Source organism: Bos indicus x Bos taurus, chromosome 21 (assembly GCF_003369695.1).
Source record: "Bos indicus x Bos taurus breed Angus x Brahman F1 hybrid chromosome 21, Bos_hybrid_MaternalHap_v2.0, whole genome shotgun sequence".
NCBI lineage: Eukaryota > Metazoa > Chordata > Mammalia > Artiodactyla > Bovidae > Bos > Bos indicus x Bos taurus.
In genome coordinates this window covers 26,164,995-26,189,929 of record NC_040096.1, presented here as the reverse complement: position 1 = coordinate 26,189,929, position 24,935 = coordinate 26,164,995, and the positions used below count along the sequence as shown (strand labels likewise).

General features: G+C 50.1%; 1 protein-coding gene across 1 annotated transcript in view; it reads right to left on the bottom strand.

Annotated features, from left to right (window-relative positions):
• Positions 1–1,282: 1,282 nt before the first annotated feature.
• Positions 1,283–24,935, bottom strand: part of FAH (fumarylacetoacetate hydrolase) — a 30,461-nt gene continuing 6,808 nt past the window's right edge. Inside the window, exons 5-14 of the mRNA XM_027521285.1 lie at positions 19,631–19,721; positions 17,361–17,458; positions 17,203–17,255; positions 14,894–14,993; positions 13,492–13,622; positions 11,079–11,154; positions 10,603–10,649; positions 9,095–9,196; positions 8,187–8,304; positions 1,283–1,531 (exon numbers count right to left, since the gene is read on the bottom strand). Of these exons, the coding sequence (XP_027377086.1) occupies positions 1,452–1,531; positions 8,187–8,304; positions 9,095–9,196; positions 10,603–10,649; positions 11,079–11,154; positions 13,492–13,622; positions 14,894–14,993; positions 17,203–17,255; positions 17,361–17,458; positions 19,631–19,721 (896 nt within the window). The 3' untranslated portion in view covers positions 1,283–1,451. The remainder of the gene's footprint in view (positions 1,532–8,186; positions 8,305–9,094; positions 9,197–10,602; positions 10,650–11,078; positions 11,155–13,491; positions 13,623–14,893; positions 14,994–17,202; positions 17,256–17,360; positions 17,459–19,630; positions 19,722–24,935) is intronic.

Sequence of the window (24,935 nt, the reverse complement as noted above, 5' to 3'; positions counted from 1 at the left end):
GACCAGGGAGACCCCACAGGATGCTGTTAGAACAGCGGGCTGGCTCAAGGGAGAGCCAACCGTTTTCATGGGTCAATAGCCAACTTTTATAGTCTCAAGACGGAAATTCCTGCTGGAAGGGTGGCATTAGATGGTTGGTTAGGGTGGGTATTTTTACTGGTCAGGGAGCTAACCACTAAGGATCAGGGTGACTCACGGCAACCTTGGCTAGGGGGCTCAGTCAGTTCCAGAGGTGACCTTGGTGCTGGGCTCTGCATCTGTGGCCTTGGTACAAGACCTCACACCTGTGACCTTGGGATAGGACTCCACAAATGTGAGAGGTACTGCAATGGGTAAATCTGTGTGTCAACTTGGCTGAGCCACAGTACCCAGAAATTTGGTCCAATATTAGTCTAGATGTGGCTGTGAAAGTATTTTTCATATGAGATTAACACTGAAGTGGTGACTTTTGAGTAAAGCAGATTATCCTCTCTAATATGGGTGGGCCTCATCTAGTCAGCTGAAGCCCTAAGAGAAAAAGGCCTGCTCTCCCTGGAAGAGGAGGGGACTCTGCAGGGGATACCTTCAGACTCACACTGCAGCTCTTCCCTGAGGCTCGGGCTGCCCAGCCCACCCTACCCTGCAGATTTTGGACTTTCCACAATCACACATGTGCACGCTAAGTTGCTTCAGTTGTGCCCAACTCTTTGCTACCCTATGGACCCACTAGGCTTCTCTGTCCATGGGATTCTCCAGGCAAGAATCCTGGAGTGGGTTGTCATGCCCTCCTCCAGGACATCTTCACGACCCAGGGATCAAACCCATGTCTCTTATGTCTCCTGCATTGGCAGGCAGGTTCTTTACCAATAGTGCCACCTGAGAAGCCCAATCACCTGAGCCAGTTTCTTGAAACAAACCTCTCTCCCTATAAATCTCCTATAGGTTCTGTTTCTTTGGAGAACTCTTCACTAATACAAGTGTCATTCTTTTCCCATATTCCGGAAAATACCAGGAGGCCCAGGATGTCTGATGAAAAGCATCAGACCCTCACCCTCACTAATAAAAACCGAAAAACAAGTTAAAGAATGCCTCTCAAGGAAGCAGTACACACCTTGACCCACCAAGTCAAACCAAGAACACAAGGACTTCCTGGTAGTCCAGTGGTTAAGACTCCAAGCTTCCAATGCAGGGGGCATGGGTTCAGTCCCTGGGATGGGAAATTCTGCATGTCTATGGTGTGGCCATGAAAAAAAAAAAAGCAAACTAACAAAATAACAGAACAAAAACAAACCAAGAACATGAGTAGCCATTGTGCACAGCCGTGCCAGGTTCAGAGCATGAAGACAGAGCACAGCAGCTTTATTATTGAATGAAGAACTAGGCCCGCAGCCACAGTGGGGGCCCCTGGTCCCCCCAGGGAGGTGGAGAGGGTGGCGTGCCAGTCTGGTGTTTCTGGGAGAGCAGAGAGGACCTCAGGCGAGCGAGAGGGCAGGCAGCACTTTTCCCGCACACTGGCCGAAGCCAATGCGGTACCCATCCCCCTGGCAGTGCCCTGCAACAGAGAGAGGACAGGGGGTCAGCCACAGAGCCGCCAAGCTCAGGGAACCAACGCCCAGGCAGCCACAGCACTGGTCAGCACATGGCTGGGCTCGGGGCAGAAAGGCACCATCAGGATGACAAATAGGTATATTCGACAGAAAACTACCCTCCCCAGGTCCTGGGCAGAGCACCAAAATGGAACTCCAGGCCCATCCCACTGTCAGGGACCCCAGAAAGTAGTGCAAGGATGGAGCGATGGCTCTCCTGAGAGGCAAAGGAAGAGACAGAGGTCAACTCTCCCTCTGTGAGTCTGAGTTCAAATCCTAATTACGTCTGCTAATTAGCCTGAGGCCAGGGTTCAAAGTCTGGCTCCTGCACCCACTTGGGTCTCCTGGGAACTCAGTTTCCTCATCTGTGAAATGGATCTAATGATAGTACCCACTGAGCAAGACTATAACAAAGATGACGTGAGTTAATACACAGAGAACTCCCAGAAGTGCTTGGCCCAGGGCAAATGTTCAGTGTCAGCTATTAGGAGAATTATAAGCTGGGGGTCTGGGGGCAGCTTGTTTAACCTCTGAGCTCAGCTACTCCCTTGTCTACAAATGGGAATAGCAATCCTTTCCTCTTGGGGTGGCGAGGATTTAATGACACACTTGGGTGAAGTCCCAGCATGACACCTCCCCCAGAGCAGATGTTAACAAATTCAATCAATTCCAGAAAGGCAGACAGCAGGAGGCCCTTGTCCCTGTACCTGAGAAGGGTCTGTTCACCAGGAGCTGCCCAACTAATATGAATTAGAGTAGAAAAGTCTATGAGGTGCTGGGAGAGCAGTGTGGAGGAGACAGGAGAAGAAAGGAGGGAACTTGCTGCTGATGGGAACCCCACCTGAGTGGGGATTTGATGGGTGGGTAGGAGTTTGCCAGGAGGGGGACAATGAAAAGGGCATGCCCAACAGAGGAAATAGCATGAGACTGAAGGCAGCCTTGGGAGATGGGTCAACTCAGTTCAGTTCAGTTGCTCAGTCATGTCCGACTCTTTGCGACCCCATGAACCGCAGCATGCCAGGCCTCCCTGTCCATCACTAACTCCCGGAATCCACCCAAACCCATGTCCACTGAGTGGGTGATGCCATCCAACCATCTCATCCTCTGTCGTCCCCTTCTCCTCCTGCCCTCAATCTTCCCCATCATCAGCATCTTTTCCAATGAGTCAGTTCTTCACATCAGGTGGCCAAAGGATTGGAGTTTCAGCTTCAACATCAGTCCTTCCAATGAACACCCAGGACTGATCTCCTTTAGGATGGACTGGTTGGATCTCCTTGCAGTCCAAGGGATTCTCAAGAGTCTTCTCCAACACTACAGTTCAAAAGCATCAATTCTTCTGCACTCAGCTTTCTTTATAGTCCAACTCTCACATCCATACATGACCACTGGAAAAACCATAGCCTTGACTAGACAGAATTTTTTTGGCAAAGTAATGTCTCTGCTTTTTAATATGCTGTCTAGGTTGGTTATAACTTTCCTTCCAAGGAGTAAGCGTCTTTTAATTTCATGGCTGCAGTCACCATCTGTAGTAATTTTGGAGCCCAGCCACCTCATTCTCCCTGTGTGGGCTACTCCAACTACACCCCCAAACCTGCCCCTCACTGTCCCTGGCATCCCTGAGGACATGCTGGCCACCCCAGCACTAACCCCTAACACTCAGGGTCACCTTTGGTCCAGAGCAATATCCTTGCCTATTCTGTTGCTCAGTTTGATTATTGTTCTATCAGTCACTTTTGAATCTTGATGCTCAGAAACATTTGTGTCCCCGGGGCGGGGGTGGGGGGGAAGCCTATAAAAGCAAAACCTGGCAGAAATGCATCAATCATCTATCAAGACAAGTCACTCCAAAAGGCAGTATTTTTTAAGAGCCTTCTTCCTGGAGAGCTGCAAACACTGATGGAGTGTCTTTCTCCTCCCCACCCCCAACGCTGGGCACTGTCAGTCACATGGCTCCTTCCTGCCCCGGGAACAACAGCACCAACCCTCCCAGCAAACGGCACTGCCTGCTTCCTTAAGCACAAATACACAATGACATCCTGGTAGGAGAGCCAGCCACTTCCTCCCCATTTTACAGCTGGAGGGCAGATGCTGAACAGGGTTTCTGAACCTTAGTGACTAGTGACAGTTAGAGCTGGATGGATGATTCTCAAGACAGGCTGTCCTGTGCACTTGGGACATCTAGCAGCATCCCTGGCTGCCCTTCAGATTTGGCAAAACTGGCTCCAGTTGATGCCAAATGTCCCCCAAAGACCATGGCCCTGAGGATGGAAGTGATGCTCTGCACCCAGGACCGTCTTTCTGGGCCCTCAGGCTGCTGCTCTCCAGGCCAGGGAGGAGAAGCTGGGGGCAGGTGTATCCAGGCAGGGCCCAGGGGCCCAGAGAGGCCAGAGAGTGAGGAAAGTCCACACCCAAGTCAGAGCATGTCACCGAGACCTGGGCAGAACGGGAAGGCAGCTCCCTGGCCTCACTGAGTTAGGTTCCATCAACTGTGGACACGGAAGGGAAAAGCGTGCTCATCTCCTCTGGGATGTCAGCCCAGTCACTGGCTTTTTCCTGGAGACTGACCCTCTGCTTGGGGCTTCCCTGGTGGCCCAGATGGTAAAGAATCCACCTGCAATGTAGGAGACCTGGGTTTGGCCCCTGGGTTGGGAAGATCCCTTGGAGAAGGAAATGGCAACCCACTCCAGCATTCTTACCTGAAGAATCCCATGGACAGAGGAGCCTGGTGGGCTATAGTCCACAGGGTTGCAAAGAGTTGGATACAACTGAGTGGCTAAGCACAGCATAGACCCTCTGCCTGCTCCCCACTGCATCCCAAGGGGAACGAGTGTCCATAGTGACAGTTCAGTTTTCCAGCTTCCCAAAATGCCCCACCTGCCAAAGTATCATTTTTATTCTTGTTCCTGAGACTTCCATCCATCTATCTCCATTTTCCTCTTTTCTTTTTAAAAATTAAAAAAAATTTTTATTTATTTATTTTTGGCTGCACTGGATCTTTGCTGCTGCACGAGGGCTTCCTCTAGTTGTGGTGAGCAGGGACTACTCTCTAGTTGGGGTGCCAGGGAGTCCATTGCAGGGGCTTCTCTTTCGTGGAGTACAGAGTACTGCCATTAGGGAGTAGCTCCAGTTTGCAGAAACTAGAGAAAGCTTGTGCACAGCAGCAAAGACCCAGTGCAGCCATTAAAACAAGTAAATAAATAAAATTTTAAAAATAATATGCATTTTAAAAAAAGAAGAAGAAGAAGGGGTCAGGATGCTGGGCCTTCTCAAGAGTGGGTTCTGGAAAAAACATCAATAATGATGAGGACAGCGGTGACAACCGTTGCCAATTTTAAGTGCTCACAAAGTAACACGTGCCTTGTGAGGCTCTTTAGATGTTATCAAAGGGCTGAAGAATCCGGGTTCTGAAAATGGGGATGGGAAATCTCTTCCTGACTTACTGGTTGCAAGATCCAAGGCAAGTCATTTACCCACTGCTGGGCCTTTGTTTTCACGTCTGTAAAAGAGCGCTGCAGTGGTGGTGGAGCACAACCCAGACGTGGGCCCTGCACCTCCTAGTTCACCATGGGAACCCCAGGGGAATCCACAGCCCCTGCCCCTGAGGGATTAAACTGGATCATGCCAGCAAATATGGAAAACTCAGCAGTGGCCACAGGACTGGAAAAGGTCAGTTTTCATTCCAATCCCAAAGAAAGGCAATGCCAAAGAATGCTCAACTACCACACAATTGCATTCATCTCACACGCTAGTAATGTTCAAAATTCTCCAAGCCAGGCTTCAGCAATATGTTAACCGTGAACTTCCTGATGTTCAAGCTGGTTTTAGAAAAGGCAGAGGAACCAGAGATCAAATTGCCAACATCTGCTGGATCATCAAAAAAGCAAGGGAGTTTCAGAAAAACATCTATTTCTGCTTTATTGACTATGCCAAAGCCTTTGTGTGGATCACAATAAACTGTGGAAAATTCTGAAGGAGATGGGAATACCAGACCACCTGACCTGCCTCTTGAGAAACCTGTATGCAGGTCAGGAAGCAACAGTTAGAACTGGACATGGAACAACAGACTGGTTCTAGATAGGAAAAGGAGTACGTCAAGGCTATATATTGTCACCCTGCTTATTTAACTTATATGCAGAGTACATTATGAGAAATGCTGGGCTGGAGGAAGCACAAGCTGGAATCAAGATTGCTGGGAGAAATATCAATAACCTCAGATATGCAGATGACACCACCCTTATGGCAGAAAGTGAAGAAGAACTAAAGAGCCTCTTGATGAAAGTTAAAGGGGAGAGTGAAAAAGTTGGCTTAAAGCTCAACATCCAGAAGACTTTAAGACATGGCATCCAGTCCCATCACTTCATGGCAAATAGATGGGGAAACAGTGGAAACAGTGGCTGACTTTATTTTTCTGGGCTCCAAAATCACTGCAGATTGTGATTGCAGCCATGAAATTAAAAGACACTTACTCCTTGAAAGGAAAGTTATTACCAACCTAGATGGCATATTCAGAGAAGGCAATTGCACCCCACTCCAGTGCTCCAGCCTGGAAAGTCCCATGCACAGAGGGGCCTGGTGGGCTGCAGTCCATGGGGTCGCTAGGAGTCGGACACGACTGAGCGACTTCACTTTCACTTTCATGCATTGGAGAAGGAAATGGCAACCCACTCCAGTGTTCTTGCCTGGAGAATCCCGGGGACGGGGGAGCCTGGTGGGCTGCTGTCTCTGGGGTCGCACAGAGTCAGACACGACTGAAGTGACTTAGCAGCAGCAGATGGCATATTAAAAAGCAGAGACATTACTTTGCCAACAAAGGTCCGTCTAGTCAAGGCTATGGTTTTTCCAGTGGTCATGTATGGATGTGAGAGTTGGACTATAAAGAAAGCTGAGTGCCGAAGAATTGATGCTTTTGAACTGTGGTGTTGGAGAAGACTCTTGAGAGTCCCTTGGACTGCAAGGAGATCCAACCAGTCCATCCTGAAGGAGATCAGTCCTGGATGTTCGTTGGAAGGACTGACATTGAAACTGAAACTCCAATACTTTGGTCACCTGATGCAAAGAGCCGACTCATTGGAAAAGACCCTGATGCTGGGAAAGATTGAGGGCAGGAGGAGAAGGGGATGGCAGAGGATGAGATGGTTGCATGGCATCATCGACTCGATGGACATGGGTTTGGGTGGACTCTGGGAGTTGGTGATGGACAGGGAGGCCTGGCATGCTGCAGTTCATGGGGTCGCAGAGTCGGACACAACTGAGCAACTGAACCGAACTCATCCTTACAACCACGCTGTGAGACTAGGCACTGTATCCTTAGCTCCATTTTAAAGATAAGGAAACTGAGTCTCAGAAAGATTCAATAACCTGAGGAAGGTCCCAGGGCTACTGGCGATGTGGGAGTCCAACCTGAATCTGTGTGACTCTGACCACGGTGGCGCCTTCCTCTCCAGCAATATTAAATGATAGGCATAATGGCCCCTCAAGGGGTAAGGGTGCCCTAACCTGCTTGGAATGTGCGTGCTCATACGCTCATCATGTCCAGCTCTTTTGTGACTCCGTTGACTGTAGCCCTCCAGGTTCCTCTCTCCTTGGGGATTCTCCAGGCAAGAATACTGGCATGGGTTGCCATGCCCTCCTCCAGGGCATCTTCCCAACCAAGGGATCGAACCTGCATCTCTTACATCTCCTGCATTAGCAGGCAGGTTCTTCACTACTAACAGCACCTGGGAAGCCCCTCAGAATGGGCCGCTAGAAATCTTGTCACTAACTCAGTCAGGTAATAGGCACAGGGTCAAAGGGCACAAGGTCAGAAGGCACAGGGTCTCTGCACTGCAAAGTTCAAAACGTGAAACCTGCTATTATTTTATCAATTTGATCTGGGGGGAAGGAGACACTGAGCTGGACTTCCTTGGTCTTTTTGCTCCAGGAAGACTCTGATTTAAAGTTCTTGGCGGGGACTTCCCTGGTGGACCAGTGGTTAAGATTTTGCGCTTTTACTGCAGGGGACACGGGTGTGATTCCTGGTCGGGGAACTAAGATCCCACATGCAACACAGCTTGATTAAAAGATTAAAAGTAAATAAAGCCAGTCCCTGGCAGGCAGGGCTGGGGTGAAGGCCAGAACAAGCAGACACAGAGCTGGGACTTCCCTGGTAGTTCAGCGGGTAAAGAATCCACCTTCAATGCAAAAGACCCCAGTTCGAGTTCTGAGTCACAAAGATCCCCTGGAGAAGGGTATTCCCAGGGAATACCCACTCCAGTATTCTTGGGCTTCCCTGGTGGCTCAGCTGGTAAAGAATCTGCCTGCAATGAGGGAGCCCTGGGTTTGATCCCTGGGTTGGGAAGATCCCTTGGAGAAGGGAATGGCTACTCACTCCAGTATTCTGGCCTACAAAATTCCATGGGCTGTATGTATAGTCCATGGGGTTGCAAAGAGTCGGACACGACTGAGCGACTTTCACTTCACTTCATTTCAGTCCCTGTCAGGCAGGGCTTGGGTGAAGGCCAGAAGCAGCAGACACAGAGCCAGGAAGGCTGGAGTGGGGACAGTTGGGACAGATGGCTTCCTGGCAGACGGTGAGGACGGCGAGGAGGAGATGCCGCCCGTGGGCCTGGCGCCCTCCCTCACCTGTCATGATGACTTCATCCCCATCCAGCAGGAACTTCCTGGTCTGGCCATTCCCCAGCTCTACGGCCCTTGTGCCCTTCCACGACAGCTCCAGCATGCAGCCGAAGCTCTCTGGCTCCTTCATAGCAAGAAGGGGAATAAGTTGTCACAGGCATTTACATCATGGCATTTCCATCATGGTGGGTGGGTCGGATCTGGTGTGGACAGTGGTTAGCAAGGCGAGGGGTAGGGGTGAGGCCTGGGAAGGAGCAAGGGACCCCACAGCCCCCAGAGACCCTGCCTTGGTGGGAATCACCCTGGAAATGTCCTCAAGTCCAGGTACCTTACGTGCCCTGCTTACTTCATTCAGGACTTGGGCGTTGGGGGGATGCTGGGCCAACCTGCCCAGGCCCATCCTGCCAGGCCCCTGCCAGGCCCCTGCCCACTCTGGAGGCTGGGGCTTACCCAGATGCTGTTATGCTTGGCACCCCCCCCACCCCACCCCCCTGCTAGGAAGAGACTTTCCATCAAAAAGAGCCTGAGGTCTGGCCTTGCAGGAAGTGGCTAGTCCGTGCACCAACCAAAGTCATCACCAAAGGTTCATGGTGGGGGCGGTTAGCAGTGGGGCCACCTCATCCTGGAAGGATGTGCTGTGAGGTGGTGACAACCAGATACAACAGTGGCCCCCTGTGTCATTCTCACTCCCCCCAGTAGACAGAGGCAGCCTCTCTCCCCTATCCCGATCTCTTCTGCATTTGAAAAAGGAGCCCCTTCTGCACCCAGAGATGGATGAAGCTATGAGGTGGACAGGGTCGTAAGATATGCATGCTCAGGCTGGACTCCCCTCTCAAGGGAGAACCTTCCAGTCTGTACAGGGAATAGGGATGCTCCATGCAGGCAGCTCCCAGGGGAACCAATCACATACTCACCGGCCCGCTGATGGTTCCAGAAGCCAAGAGGTCGCCCGGCTGCAGGTTGCAGCCATTGACAGAGTGGTGGGTGAGCTGCTGCAGCATTGTCCAGTACATGTACTGCGGGCGAGGACACAGAGACGGGGACGGGCAGGACAGGCTTCTCCTGAGCTGCCCGGAGCAGCCAGCCCCACTCACAGCAGCCCGCCCCAGGCTCTCTCCCAGTCCCTAGAGCAAGGACAAGCTGTCCTCCTGCACTTACCCTGTGACCTACCCCAGTTCTCTCCCTGCCCCTTCACCAGCTAGAGCCCTAGCTCCTGGGATCCTTTTAGCCCAACCCTAACCCACCTTCTCCAAGAAGCACTCCTGGAGTTGCAAACCTCACTGCTCAGACCCTCAATGTGCAGCATGCTCAGGAGTCCATAATCCCACTTTGTCCTGAAATCACCCCAGAGTCCTGAGTTGACAAGGTCTAGGTCCTCACTAGAGCAAAAGTGTCTCGTGAGCAAAGACCTCAGGCCTTGGAACAGACACTGGGCAACAGAGCTGAACAACTCAAACAGAACCTCAGAGCAGCCTAAAGGATGAGGGAGCACTACGGGAGGTCAGGCCTGGTGGGAAGTGACCAAGGACCATGTGCCCGCTGAGCATCTCAGGGGCTGCACTCCTGCGCCTCAAGCCCACAGCTCCTCAGGTCTGCCCCTCCTGAAGCTACACACCCAGGAAAAGGAAACCTCAGAAATGGATTTTTGCACAGAAGCCCCCTTAAGCAGGCTCCCCCATTCCTTCTTAGCAGCCTAAGGAGCCCAGAATAAAGTTAAATTAAGAGGGAGACTAGAAGAAACAGGAATACATTGAATCAGAGGATGTTCAGTGGTCAGCAAACATATGACAGGATGCCCAGCTGCATTCGTCCTTGTCACTGTTGTTCAGTCACTCAGTCATGTCCGATTCTTTGCAACCCCAGGGACTGCAGCACGCCAAGGCTTCCCTGTCCTTCACTATCTCCTGGTGTTTGCTCAGACTCATGTGCTTTGAGTCGGTGATGCCATCCAACCATCTCATCCTCTGCCGCCCCCTTCTCCTCCTGCCCTTGGTCTTTCCCAGCATTCATCTTTAGGGAGATGCAAAGCGAAATCACAATCCCCAGAACAGCTGAAATGAAAATGCCAGTGGCTCACCTGTTGACCAGGATGTGGAGCAGCCGAAATGTCAGATGCTGCCCGTGGTGAGTGCAAATTGTAACAAGCCCTTTGGCAAAGTCTCTGGAAGGACTCCTCAGCCAAGTATGGATATACACCCTCTATGACCCAGCACTTCTATCCCTGGATATCCAGACATACGCACATTCATGCACACAGAGACATCGACTAGACTGTTCACGGTAGCTCTACCAAAAAAATGGAAACAACCCACCACACGCTGACCCATCATCACATCCCGACATGGATGCTTTTCTCCTGGTCCTGCCAGGAAGAAAGGTCTCCCCGGTCTCCAAAAGCAGTCTGCCCAGCCTTAAAGCTTACCTTAAAATTAGACCTGCATATGGTAGCTGCCTGGCTCATTCCTTCTCCTGTTAGGAAGACAAGTAACATTGACCAGAAAACTTAATTCCATTAATCAAGGAGTGGGGATCCCACCTTGCAAGGGGAACCCTTTTGTGGCTTAGGCTTTCCATTGTCTAATATGACTCCACCTAAAGAGTCTATGAACCAATAAGCTCATAGGCTAGGGTCTCAGAGCTGGCGGACTTCCACAGAGAAGTCAATACCATCATTATCCCACTGCCAGGTGACAAACCAGACAGATTTAGTAACAGACAGATTCAGTAATATGCCCAAAGTCCCAGAGCTGGTCAGGGGAAGAACCAAGACTTGAACTTCAGCTGTAGCCTTCAAAGCTGGGCTCTCTCACTACTGATCCACTGGCCTTTAACTCAGCCCAGCCGAGCAGCCTCAGGGGTCCACCCAGTTTGACACAGCCTCCGACCCCCAGGCAGTACCTTTCAGGGCAACAGAGAGGTTGATGTCGAATGTGTAGGGCTGGTCATGGCAGAGATACGGCAGGGGCTTGGGGTCCTGTGAGGGCAGAGGAACACAGAGGGGCTGGGTTGGCTGGCCGAGCTGGCCAGGCTGGCCCCACAGCAGAGCAGCTGGCCAGGACGACCTGAGAAGAAGGGGCATCCCCTCTTTCCAGGACAGTGCTGTGTCCCTGGACACTGGGGGGTGAGGGTGGCAGAAGACAGGGTGATCAACAAAGGGTGCACAGTCCCCCTGGTGCTCCTGGACTCAGCGATACAGGCCACTTTGACAGCCAGGCCAGAAGGTCTGTACTTTGTCCAAAAGCAATGTCTCCCCCAAGAGCCATCTGTGACTCCCTAGTGATCCATGAGCTAATGTGGGGTGACTTTATTTTCATGATTATGTGTTTCTTTTCATGATTGACTTGGTGGCTAGTTACATGGATAGGGACCTAGAAGTTCCTTTTCTAAATATACTATGTTTTCAAATGGAAGCTGCTTTAAAGAAAAGCATTCAGCCTGCATCCTTTGCAGATGTTTGCATACATTTATATCTAAGACAATTCTGTGGCTATTTTTGCAGTGTATGGATTTATTCTTTTTTAGCACTATTTGGGTTGTAACCATAAAATCTCAATATAAAGAACCCTTGTTGTTGTTTAATTGCTAAGTCATGACCAACTCTTTTGCAACCCCATGGACTGTAGCCCACCAGGTTCATCTGTCCATGGAATATTCCAGGTAAGAATACTGGAGTGGGTTGCCATTTCCTTCTCCAAGGGATCTTCCCAACCCAGAGATTGAACCCACTTCTCTTGCATTGGCAGAGAGATTCACCACTGAGCCACCAGGGAAGCCCAAAGAACCAGTGTAGGGATGGGAAAATAAAAAGAAAGAAAAAGAAAAGCATTCAGTAAGTCATCATTCACAAGTGGCAAGAATCCTGAAGGTTGCACTTTAACAGTATTTGGGAAGGATTGGTATATAAGGAGATAGAGCCCAAAGGTCTTTGGTGAGGGTGAGCAGTGCCTGTGAGCAAAGAGCTGGACCAGGGATAAAGCCTGGAGGGGACAAGCCAGGGATGTGACTGCGGGCCAGGCAGTCCTCGGAGAGTGGGACTCACCGAGGAGGGAGGAGACAAATCTCAGAGACTGAAAAAGATGGGGAGGGAGATGCTGGCAGGAGTGGTGGAGGACGGAGCCTCACGAGGAACTGGTCTACAGGGGAAGACTCCCAGTGTTTCGGTACAGCTCCATGAGAAGACAGCAGGCTGAGACATGTCCAGGGAGCCACATGTGAGGTGGGGGCAGAGGCCATGAGCAAGCAGGGTCAGATGTTCAGGGGAGCAGGATTGGGAATGAGGGAAGAGCAAGGCTGAGAGCTCAGCCCGGGCTGCCCCCACATGGAGAATAGAGTCCACTGGAGCATTGCAGAAGATACAGGACTGAGACTGGTCACATGCCAGAAGCCAGGGGCAGAGTGTCTAGGAACAGTAGGGGGCTGCCAAAAGGTCAAAAGAAGTTCAAACCAGTCGATCCTAAGGGAAATCAACCCTGGGAATATTCACTGGAAGGACCGATGCCAGAGCTGAAGCTCCAACACTTTGGCCACCTGATGCGAAGAACTGACTCATTGAAAAAGACCCTGATGCTGGGAAAGATTGAAGGCAAGAGGAGAAGGGGATGACAGAGGATGAGATGGTTGGGTGGCATTACAGACTCGATGGACATGAGTTTGAGCAAACTCCGGGAGATGGTGAAGGACAGGGAAGTCCATGGGGTCGCAGAGTCAGATACAACTGAGCGACTGGACAACAGCAAAGAGGTCCATACTGAAGAGGGCACAAGACCATGGCGTCAGTCAAGGTCAAGTGCACTTTGGTGGAGGTCACTGGGGGTGATGGGATGGAGGCAGCAGCAGACTGTGACAGCCTGAGGAGTGAGGACCAAGATCCGGAGTCAGGCCAGGACAGTGGTACAGGGACCAGGAGGCTCGGCAGCAGGATGCCCTGTGGTCTGACTCCACACTGCAGTCTGTCAGTCGGCCTCCAGGGGGCGCCATCACACAGAACACAACTTGGCAACCCGGGAGGTTGTGCAATGTGATACTGGAAGGGACCCCTTCTCCTGCCAACTGGCCAGTTCCTGTAGCCTCAGAGGATTCTAAAGGTTACAAAATTCCATGTTTTTTTCCCAGAACTGTGCAAGGAACAGGGAAAACAAGGCAGAATGACTGGCGCCATGCTTGCCTAGAGGTCCCTGCAGTCAAGACCCCCAAGCACGTGGGCATGCTGGGGACACAGCACTTACCCTCCAGACCCTCTCCAAACTGGATGGGTAAACAGCTGGAAGGCAGAGGGGCCCGGGTTTGGGACTTCTCATAGAGGACGTCTTACCTGCTCCGGGTTGGACACAGCAAAGGGCATGAGGGCATCCATGGGCACCACCCACGGAGAGATGGTGGTTCCAAAACTCTTCCCAAGGAACGGCCCAAGTGGGACGTACTCCCATTTCTGGATGTCTCGAGCTACAGGAGAAGGGACAAGGAGGGCTGACAGAAGCCGACGGGGCCACCGGCCAAGTCTCCCCTCTCCCCTTGACGAAGGACCAGACGCTTGGCTCAGCCTTGCTGACCCCTGGTGCTCCAACCCCAATGAACTGGTTGCCCCGGGATCAAGGACAGAGGTCCTCTGAGGTCACCGTGCCAGGCTGCGGCCAAGAGTGAAATGACCAAAGGGCAGGAAAAAGAAAAGTACTCTTCCAGTACCAGGAGGGAGAGAGACATATTTGTCACAAAAGACAGGAATTCAAGGCCAAGAAGAGACTGCAAACAAATCTTGTTACTTCTTCAATAATTTAGCACCCCAGACCCAAAATCCTGTGTTTTGTCTGTTGTTTACAAATTTATTATTTGTTTGTAAAAAGGTATAAAATCTGCCTGCTTTGTTCACTTCCTTAATTCTCTTCTGTGCACTCCTGTATTTACAAATTATATTTGTTTTCCTGCTGTTTAACTAAAAGGGAGGTGCAGGCAGGATATTTCCTCATGAAGAGTCTGGAATCTCAACCTCATAGTTCCTGGGATACCTGGCACCAGTTTCCTCCTATATAAGGCAGAGGGGTTGAGACGAACTCAGTAATGGAGCTGTTTGGTTTGAAATCTTAGCTCAGCAACCAGCTGAAATCACTCTGTGCCTCATTCCTCACCTCTGTAAAATGGGAATAGTAATATTATCATTGGGCTTCCCAGCTGGCACTAGTGGTAAAGTGCCTGCCAATGCAGCAGTCATAAGAGACGTAGATTCAATCCCTGGGTTGGGAAGATCCCTTGGAGAAGGGCATGGCAACCCACTCCAGTATCCTTGCCTGGAGAATCCCATGGAGGACCCTAGTGGGCTACAGTCCAACGGGTCTCAAGAGTCAGACATGACTTAGTGACTAAACAACAAAAATATTATTAGTGCCCAACTGGGATCTGGCAGGAGAGTCCACAGGAGGAGTTCAGCCCTGGGGCCTGGCACAAAATTGCTCAAACATATTGGTCATGTCCCTCCGTTCAACTTACAAGAACACTGGAGCTCAGAGAGGTCAAGTGACTGGCCAAGAGCTCAGAGCCGAGAGGTCTGTTGGATACCCAAGCCTGCGCTCTCAACCACTGACCACCTGCTGCCTCTGACCAAACCAGAGCCAGGAGACCACCTTGGCTTCTGCAAAAAGTGTCCCAAACACCCAGCCTTCCCCCAGACCCAAGAGTGCACAGGATGCTCAATACCAGGATGCCCGGCTCCCCATAATTACCACTCCAGTCGTTCATAAGGACCATTCCAAAAATGTGCTCGTGGGCCTTGGAAATGGGGATTGGCTCTCCGAGTTTGTTCCCAGGGCCTACAAAGAAAGCCTGACATGGGAAAGCTGATGAGAATCTGGCTCTGACCTGCTGCCCTTGCCTGGAAGGCAAAGGTCAGGCATTTCCAAACCCTGGCTGATACCTGGACTGCTACGTACAAATCCACCATACTTCTACACTGCACCTGAGTTGACAGCCAGCCACAGCCCTGTTCACACCCCTGCTCACAGCCCTGCTCACAGCCGGGGCCATAGTGAGCAGCAGCGGGCCAGTGCCCACCCAAGACCCCTGCACGTGGTCCCTGATCACCACGGCAGCCCTCTTCATCTCCTTCAGCCCACACCTCTGCCCTTTCCCACACTGCATTTCACAAGCCTTGTGAAAAGTGAAAATACCAGGGTTTGTATTCATGTCATAAAAAATCAGAAGGCTGACTCCATGATGTGGCAAAGAGAGCCCATGGGGGCAAACTCCACCCCTTAACCCATCGTACAATTCCAAGTAGATGAGAGATCTAAATTTTTGCAGAGTAAGGTTCTATCTAACAAGTACTAGAAAAACAAAACACCCCTCAAATCTTCAAATTCTTCAGGTGGAGAGAGTCTGCTGCTGCTGCTGCTGCTAAGTCGCTTTAGTCGTGTCCGACTCTGTGCAACCCCAGAGACGGCAGCCCACCAGGCTTCCCTGTCCCTGGGATTCTCCAGGCAAGAACACTGGAGTGGGTTGCCATTTCCTTCTCCAATACATGAAAGTGAAAAGTGAAAGTGAAGTCGCTCAGTCGTGTCCGACTCTTAGTGACCCCTAAGATGACATAAAAGGAAATGCCATAAAGGAAGTGATTGACATGTTTGACTTTATAAAACTGTAAAATTTCTGCATAAAGAAAGACAACAAATAAAGGCAAAATGATACCACATTGGGAGTAACATATTTACAATGTATTACAGTGAAGTGTTAATTTCTATTAAATACAAAAGTGTATTAGTCGCTCAGTCGTTTCTGACTCTTTGTGACCCCATAATCTATAGCCCACCAGGCTCCCTTGTCCACGGGGTTCTACAGGCAAGAATAGTGGAATGGATAGCCATTCCCTTCTCCAAGGGATCTTCCTGACCCAGGGATCAAACCCACATCTCTTATACCTCCTGCACTGGCAGGCGGGTTCTTGTCCATCTGAGCCCCCGGGGAAGCACTTCAATACAAAACAGACTTTCAAACTGATAAGAGAGCACTGTGCAGAAAACTGGGAGATAGTAGCTGAGAATATCTGTGAAAGGAGAGCATCGCTAACACAACATCCAGGAAACAAGAGAGCGTCTAGACATCACTGCAGGAACATGTTGGGAAAATAACTACCAGAATCGCACAGAATCAACTATGACGCTTGCAAGACCCAAGTCCCAGTTATATTCATTCTATGATGGTGTTTAAACATTGCACATTTTTCGTCAAGATTATAAAAAGAAAGATGCCATCTTATAGAGAATCTCACCACCATCGTCAAGATGATCTGTGCTCGCTACCCACCCAATACACCGTTTCTTCACACTCCGACTTTCCATTTACCTTCTGCCCACCCCTTCTGCCCCCCGACAGGAACCAACATAGTTAAGCATCTGCCTGCAAAGTCCTCCATACTCCCAGAGAGAAGACCCTGGTCCCATTTAAAATGGGGCTCTGCGCCCTGCTCTGGGGCATCCGGCTTGGGGAGACCGTCTCTTAGGGGCCACGTGGCAGCCTCACAAAGGCAGTGAGAGGCAGAGGGCTGGCTCGGCACGCCCTCCTGGGACTAGTGACTATTTGTCTCCCCTGGATGGAATCCAAAGATATCACCAGGCAGGATTGGAAATACACGGAGATCCAGCCTGCCTCCAATCAACCTAGAGGCCCACGCTCACAGTCCAACCAGGGGACCCCAAAGCGTACACCAGGGAACCCACACCAGGAGACACTCTGAGGACCACCTAAACCTGAGATTCAAATTTTCTGCCACCCTGTGTGTGTCCTCAGGTGACCCCTCAAAACCTCTCCGACTACTGATTTGGAGGTTACAAATGAACTGTTAATGAACTTACACATACAGAATCAGTGAGTAATGAGGCTGGACGGTACTTCTGATGGCCAGGTGGGGACCCAGAACTGCCATTAACATGGTTGAGATGAGGGAACGGCCCATTGTCCAGGGCAGCCACTGGGAGAGCCCTCTTGCCCTAGCGTATATACAGACCCCACGCCAGTAAAACACCGAGACAAGGCTTACCATCTCCAACTCGAAGTCCAGGAGTTTGCAGGCACCATAAACAGGAGGCTTAGCTGGAATAACAGCAGAAAGAGAGGTTAGTGGGTGCCAGGCATGGACTTGGGCGTGTGGGGACAAAGAGCGGAGCCCCGCAAGGCCTGGGCACTGGGGGCACTTACAGTCGTCGGGTCGCATCTGCCCCAGGGGCCTGCGGATCGGGGTGCCAGACACCACCACGGAGGAAGCGCGCCCGTGGTAGCCCACGGGCAGGTGCAGCCTGAGGAAGGAAGGCAAGAGGAAGCTTTGATGCTGTTACATGTACAAATGAAATTTCAAAATGTTTTCAGATGAAATGAAAGGGAGTCAACATATATATACATGAGCTTCCCTGGTGGCTGATGGTAAAGAATGTGGGAGATCTGGGAAGATCACCTGGAGAAGGGAATGGCTACCTACTCCAATATTCTTGCCTGGAGAATCCCTTGGACAGAGCAGCTTGGTGGGCTACAGTCCAAGGGGTCACAGTGAGTCTGAAATAACTGAAGCAACTTAGCACGCACGCACATATATAAAATAGATAAGTAATAAGGACCTGGGGCTTCCCAGGTGGCATAGTGGTAAAGAATCCATCTGCCAATGCAGGAGATGCAAGAGATGCAGGTTCAATCCCTGGGGTGGGAAGATCCCCTGGAGTAGAAAATGGCAACCCACTCCAGTATTCTTGCTTGAGAAATCCCATGGGCAGAGGAGCTTGGTGGGCTACAGCCTATGGGGTGGCAAAAAGTCGGACACGACTGAGTGACTAAATTTCAAGATGCTTTCAAAATAAAAATGAAAGTGAGTCAACACATATATGGTTCAAATATCGAAAAGAACTCCCAAGTGTCCAGAAACAAATAAATGGATGAGCAAGAATGTGGTCTCGATAAGACAATGGAATATTTTCTGTTGTTGTTCAGTCTGTCAGGCTTTCCTGTCCTTCACCATCTCCTGGATTTTGCTCAAACTCATGTCCATTGAGTCAATGATGCCATCCAACCATCTCATTCTCTGCCATCCCCTTCTCCTCCTGCCTTCAATCTTTCCCAGCATCAGGGTCTTTTCCAATGAGTCAGCTCTTTGCCTCAGGTGGCCATTGCTCAACATTAAAAAGAAAGGATTTCCTTTGTGGTCCAGTGCTTAAGAAACTGCCTGCCAATGCAGGAGACACAGGTTCAATCCCTCCTCCAGGAAGATACCACATGCCAGATACCAGATACCATGTGGCAACTAAGCCCATGTGCCCTAAAAGCCTGTGCTCCACAACAAGAAGCCACCACAATGAGAAGCCTGTATGTATGTAGGTATATGTATGTATGTATGTGTGTACATGTATGAGTGTGCATGTATGTGTGTGAGGCTAAATAATAGCCCCTGCAAAGACATCCATGTCCAGCACAGGGACTTCTGCTCAGTGCTATGTGACAACCTGGATGAGAGGGGAGTTTGGGGAAGAATGGATCCATGTGTATATATGGCTGAGTCCCTTCGCTGTCCACCTGAAACCATCACACCATTGTAAGTCGACTATACTCCAACATTAAAAAAAATAAGATATCCAGGTCTTAAACTCTGGAAGCTGTGAATATCACCTTCTGAGGTAAAAGAGACTTGTAGATGTGACTTAAGTCAATGATCATGAGATTATGGAGATTACTCTGAATTATCAGGTGGTCCCTACATGTAACCATGTGTGTGTGTGTGACTGCTCAGTCATATCCAACTCTTTGCGACCCTTTGGACTACAGCCCGTCAGGCTCCTCTGTCCATGGGATTTTCCAGGCAAGAATACTGGAGTGGGTTGCCACTTCCTACTCTAGGGGATCTTCCCAGCCCAGGGATTGAACCTGAGTCTCTTATGTCTCCTACATTGGCAGGTGGGTTCTTTACCACTGAGCCACCTGGAAGGATCCTTATAAAGGGAAGAAGGTCAAAGGAGGAATTAGCACTGTTGCAGATGGAACCGAGAGGCTGCAGTCATCTGAGGAAGGGGTCCCAAGCTAAGCAGTGCAAGCAGTCTCTGGAAGCCAGAATAGATAAGGAAATGGATTCTTCCCCTAGAGCCTCCCAGAGGAACCAGCACTAGAATTCACCAATAGAACTATAATTCACAGCTTACAAATCAAAGGAGCTGGAAGGATGTTGGTGACTCAGTATCTAATTCCAACCCATGTTCTCTAGATCAAGCCTCAAGGGACTGCCCCGCGATTCCACAGCAGGTCCAGGGCTGAGCCGAGAGGAGAACCAGAAGCTGGGGTCACTGTTTCCAGATGTGGTGATGTCATGACCCTTGTGGGCTTTCCTCCCTGGTTCCTTTAACCTGAGAGGACCTGGCGGCTCCCAGAACCACAGGCTGCTGGACACAGAAAGACAGACTTGGAGCTCAGCCACACCAGGGTACAGGACATACCAGTTTGGCATCAGTGCATTCTCCTTGCCCCTGAACATAACCCCGACATTGGTGGCATGATGCCGAGAGGAATAGAAGTCCGTGTAGTCACCTGCAGGGGAAAGGACGGAGATGCTGTCAGCAACCTGGATGCTGAAGGACGGGGAAGGGCCGCTTCCAAGGGTCAGGGTCCGGGCGGTTGAGCCAGGAAGGCTAGCCAACAGGGGTTGGAGGCGCATGCCCGGCAACACTGGAACATCCAAAAGCTATTCACACCACAGAAAATTTGTTTTGAGAACTCCCAATTGAAAAATCAGAAACAAATTAGGGGATTTCCCTGGAGGTCCAGTGGTTAAGACTTCAAGCTTCCCACTGCAGGGGCACGGGTTTGATCCCTGGTCCAGGAACTAAGATCCTATAACCAGCACTTCATGGCCTAATAATAATAAATAAATAAAGGGTATCAAAAATAGTTCCAAGTTAATAATAAAAAATAAGTGCTTAAATTTGTAAAGATAATAATAAAAATAAAATAGATTTCCTGAAACAATGAAATTTGCGAATGAATAGCTGATACCCCTCCCACCCACCAGCTCTGTTTACCAGGCCTTTGCTCAAGCTGTGACTACCCCTGGGGGGACTGGCGTCTTCCTTGTGTCTGCCTGTCCAGATCCTGGCAGCTCAGTTTAGGCCCCGCCCCCTAGAGCATGAAGCCACACCCACTCTCCCTAGCTGGATCACCCCTCCTCCAAGACCACTCAGCATCCAAGCCAGCCCTTCTCCCGGCCGGAGGGTTCCATGTCCCACTTGTGCCCCAGTCATGTGTGTGCAGGTCTTATCCCTCTGCAAGACTGAAGTCATTTCAGAGCAGCCTAGCCCAGGCCGCATTTTGTTTGACTCTCTCTCAGTGACAAGAACAAAGGGGCTTCCTTGGTGGCTCAGATAGTAAAGAACCCGCCTGCAATGCAGGAGACCCAGGTTCAATCCCTGGATCAAGAAGATCTCCTAGAGAAGGGAATGGCAACCCACTCCAGTATTCTTGCCTGGAGAATCCAATGGACAGAGGAGCCTGCTGGGCTGCAGTCTATTGGGGTCGCAAAGTTGGACATGACTGAGCAACTAACACACACGTAGTGCCAAGAGCAAGGCCTCAGTGGGGCCTGGTGATGAAGACTGGAGCAGACGAGGTGGGCTGCACGCTATAGGCACAGGCTCCCATAGACAGGGCACTGCTCAAATATGCACAAATAGTAAGTCGGGGCAGTTTGCCTGTTTATCCTCCACAACCTCTCTTCAAAAAAAAATTTATTTCTAGTAGATAAATAAAAAGTTGGACAGGGCCAGTACCAACAGCCTAGACTAGAAAAGGCAGTGGTGAGGGATGCATGCTTAGTGTGTGCTTAGTCACTCAGTCGTGTCCGACTCCTTTACGACCCCACGGACTGTAGCCTGCCAGGCTCCTCTGCCCATGGGATTTTCCAGGAAAGAATACTGGAGTGGGTTACCATTTCCTCCTCCAGGAGATCTTCCTGACCCAGGGATCGAACCCAGGTCTCCTGAGTCTCCTGCATTGCAGGCAGATCCTTTACCACTGAGCCACCTGATGAAGGATGAGAAGAGAGAAAAGTCTACGAGGGTCTGTTAGAGCAGGGGAACCCTGAGCTTTCATGGCTGCTTTCCATCTTCAGTCCCAAAGCACAGACAGAACAGCTGAGATATTTGTTAGAAGCATAAATCCATAACAAGAAGGCACCACTGGCCAACTGGAAATCGTAAGGGATCCTGGAAGTCAAGCAGTGAGCCAAAATCCAGCGGCTGCCAGAGAGATGGGAAGGCAGGGTGGGGCTGAAGAGACTGCCTGGGATTGAGTCCCTGCTGGCCATCCCCATCTTTACCCAGCTTCGCCCAAGCAGCCAATAGCAGGAGACTGTGCCTGGGCTAAAGGGTGGGTCCAGGGAGCCGAGGTCATGCCCCAAGAGACTTCAGCCCTAGGGAGAAGCAGGGCAGTCTCCCCACAACCACAAAACAAAACCAGAGCTCCACATCAGAAGTAGACCACGCCCCTTTCCTTGGGGCTGGTTATAGGAAGAGCTGCATTCACCAGCACCTGACGGAGGAGAGTTTCCTAACCAAATAAAGATGAGCACAAGGGACTTCCCTGGTGGTCCAGTGGTTAAGAATTTGCCTTCCAATGCAGAGGATGTGGGTTCAATATCTCACATGCTACAGGGCAACTAAGCCTGCATGTTGCAAAGAAGACCCAGTGCAACCCCAAAAGAGATGAGCACAAAAAAACCCAGACTCATCAAACATCCGGAAGAATCCTCACCATGAGAGAGGTACTAATTCAACTCACAAAAGAAATGAAAGAGAGGAAGCAGGATTAATAGAGACACCAGAAGGAGACTGAAAAAGAAGCATCCTTTAGGGGACCTCCCTGGTGGTCCAATGGTTAAGACTCCATGCTTCCAATGCAGGGGGTGCAGGTTTGATCCCTGGCCAGGGAACTAAGATCCCATATGCCTTATGACGGGGCAGGAAAAAAAAAAGAAGAATCCTTTAATATATCTAATAAAAAAGGATGTTGCATCCACAAATCAAGAAGGGGTCTTTGGGGGACTTCCCTGGCAGTCCAGTGGTTAAGACTCCGTGCCCCCAATGCAGGGGGTGCACTGGGTACAGGTTCAAACCCTGGTCAGGGAACTAAGATCCCACATGTGTGGCCAAAAATTAACAAAAAAATTATTTTTAAAGAAGAGGTCTTTGGGGGAAAAAAATAATCTGGGATCTTAAAAATGAAAAGTGGCTGGACTGCGCCCACCTGAGTCAGGGAGGGGGTCCTGGGCTCCTGCCTGTCCTCCTCCCTCCCTGGGGAAGCCTGGCTGGGTTCCTACCATTTGTCGCTGGACATGTGGAATTCTCTTGCATGATGGAAAGCATGTGGGACACAGAAAATCACTTACAGAAAAACAAAACTCCACATTATAGCTCTTCTCTTAGTAACAGAAACATGGAAATAAGTGCCTTTTATTTCATAAAATCATAGGTCTCAGGGCCAGAAGGAACCTGCTTTAAAACGATGCCTTCAGGTAGATCATTCTATTGTTAGTTCACAGATAAGCAAGGCCCACACAGTAGACAACATGCCCAAACCTCCCTGTGAATTCTGATTCTGCTGTTTCTTGGCTATGTGTGGCCTTGAGATAGTCCCTTTGATGCTTTAGAACTCAGTTTCTCCATTGGGAGTAATGATGCCAATCACAGGCACATCGATACAGTAAAGGAAATAATACATCTATATAATATATCTTATCATAGTGCTTGGCACAATGTTGCTCTTGCTGTGCTCAGTCACGTCCAACTCTTTGCAACCCCATCGACTACAGCACACCAGGCTCCTCTTTCCATGAGATTCTCCAGGCAAGAATACCGGAGTGGGTTGCCATTTCCTTCTCCAGAGGATCTTCCCAACCCAGGCAAAGTCTTGACCACTGAGCCATCAGGGAAGCCCATGCCTGGCACATAGCAGGCCCTAAATAAAATCCCTTCCCTTCCCCCACTGGGAGTCACTGCTGCCATGGTTATTCCACTTTCAATTTCTCCTTTGAGAGAATCCAGGCAGACTCAAAGACTGAATCTTTTTTTAAATCATAGTCTTTCCAAACAATTATAAAAACTTGTCTGACACACTATAAAGCGTAGAAGTGTATGTCGCTCCAGCATTTACTTTAGAACAACACGGTGCTGAATTTTGCAGTAAGACCTGCCCAGGTAGGAACCCAGGGTAGAACCAGCACACATTTCAGAGCATTCCTGCCAAAGAAAATTAACAGCTTCTACTTCCTTGTTGGTTTTCAGTATCTATACACAAAGTCCATTTCATGATCACTTAAAAAGGATGGGAAAAGATGGTGTCCAGGCCAGGCTATAAGACAGTGAGAGAGGAAGAACCCCAGCCACTCACCCACTCACTCCACACCCCAGCCAGTGGTGCTCGCAGCCCAGTTTAGCGGGCAGGACCTCCTGTTCCAAAAAGCTAAAAATAATATGGGGGACAATGTCATGTACTGGATACCAGTGATACACTTAAAAATCATGAAGATGGTAAACGTTGTATAATGTGTATTTTACCACAATTTTAGAACATTTTTTTAAAGACCTCTTAGACTACAAAGCTGAGTGGTTTGTTCTATGTGGGTGTGCGCCACATGCATGTGAGATTCTAGTTCCCTGACCAGGGATCGAACCCGTGCCCCCTGCATTGGAAGCGTCAAGTCCTAAGCACTGAACAACCTGGGAAGTCTCTGATTTTCATTTAATAAAAGAATACACGTTATGAAAAAATAATAAGAGGGGAAGAATAATGAGGGTGAATACCAGCTGAGATAGACACAGTAGACCTGCATATGGGGTAATGCTATTTATATGAAATTACTAGAGGTAAAACTGGGGACAGGCCATGGTTGCCTGGAGGGACAGCAGGGACCGACTACAAACAGAGGCTTTGTGCTGACTGAGTGTTTTCCAATGTGATGGTGGGAATGACTGCACAGCGGTATATATTGTCTAAAACTCATTAAACTGCACACTGACAATGGGAGAATTGTGGGCTGTGTAAATCACACCTCAGGAAAGCTGCTGCAAAGGCGGAGCATTTAGAAAGAAGTCGAAAAAGAAAAGAACCAAGAGAAAGGACATGAAGGGGGTATGGGAGGAGAAGCAGGGAGCCCAGGGGTGATGATTAGAAGGGAAACAATTCCATTCTCACTCCACTCAGGTTTGAGCTATGAGCTTCTGAGCACAGCAGCTCAACTGCCTTTCATCCTCAAACCCTTAGATGAGGGGCAGCAAATATACTGAACCCGTGTGCGCCTGTCTTCTGGAAGATTATCTTCAAGGCAGGCCTTGGGGTGCTGCTCCAGGATGTGGCCCACAGAAACGAGGGCAGAGGCAGAAGTCACATCTTCCCAGAAGGACTGGCAGGACCACCTGGCCTCTCAGCACCCAGGAGCCCAGGCTGACACAGCAGGCAGGTGCCCACCCCCTGGGCTGGTGGACAAGGAGGAAGGGCTCAGCCCTCTGCCTGATCGGGCCAAGAGGGTTTGGACAACTGTACTTTTATGTGTGTGTGTGTGTGTGTGTGTGTGTGTGTGTGTATGTGTAGGAATTCTCCAGAATGGCTCAGTGGGTAAAGAATCTGCCCGCAGTATAGGAGATGCAGGTTTGATCCCTGGGTCAGGAAGATCCCCTGGAAGAGGAATTGGCAACCCACTCCGGTATTCTGGTCTGGAGAATTCCACAGACAGAGGAGCCTGTAGAGTCAGAC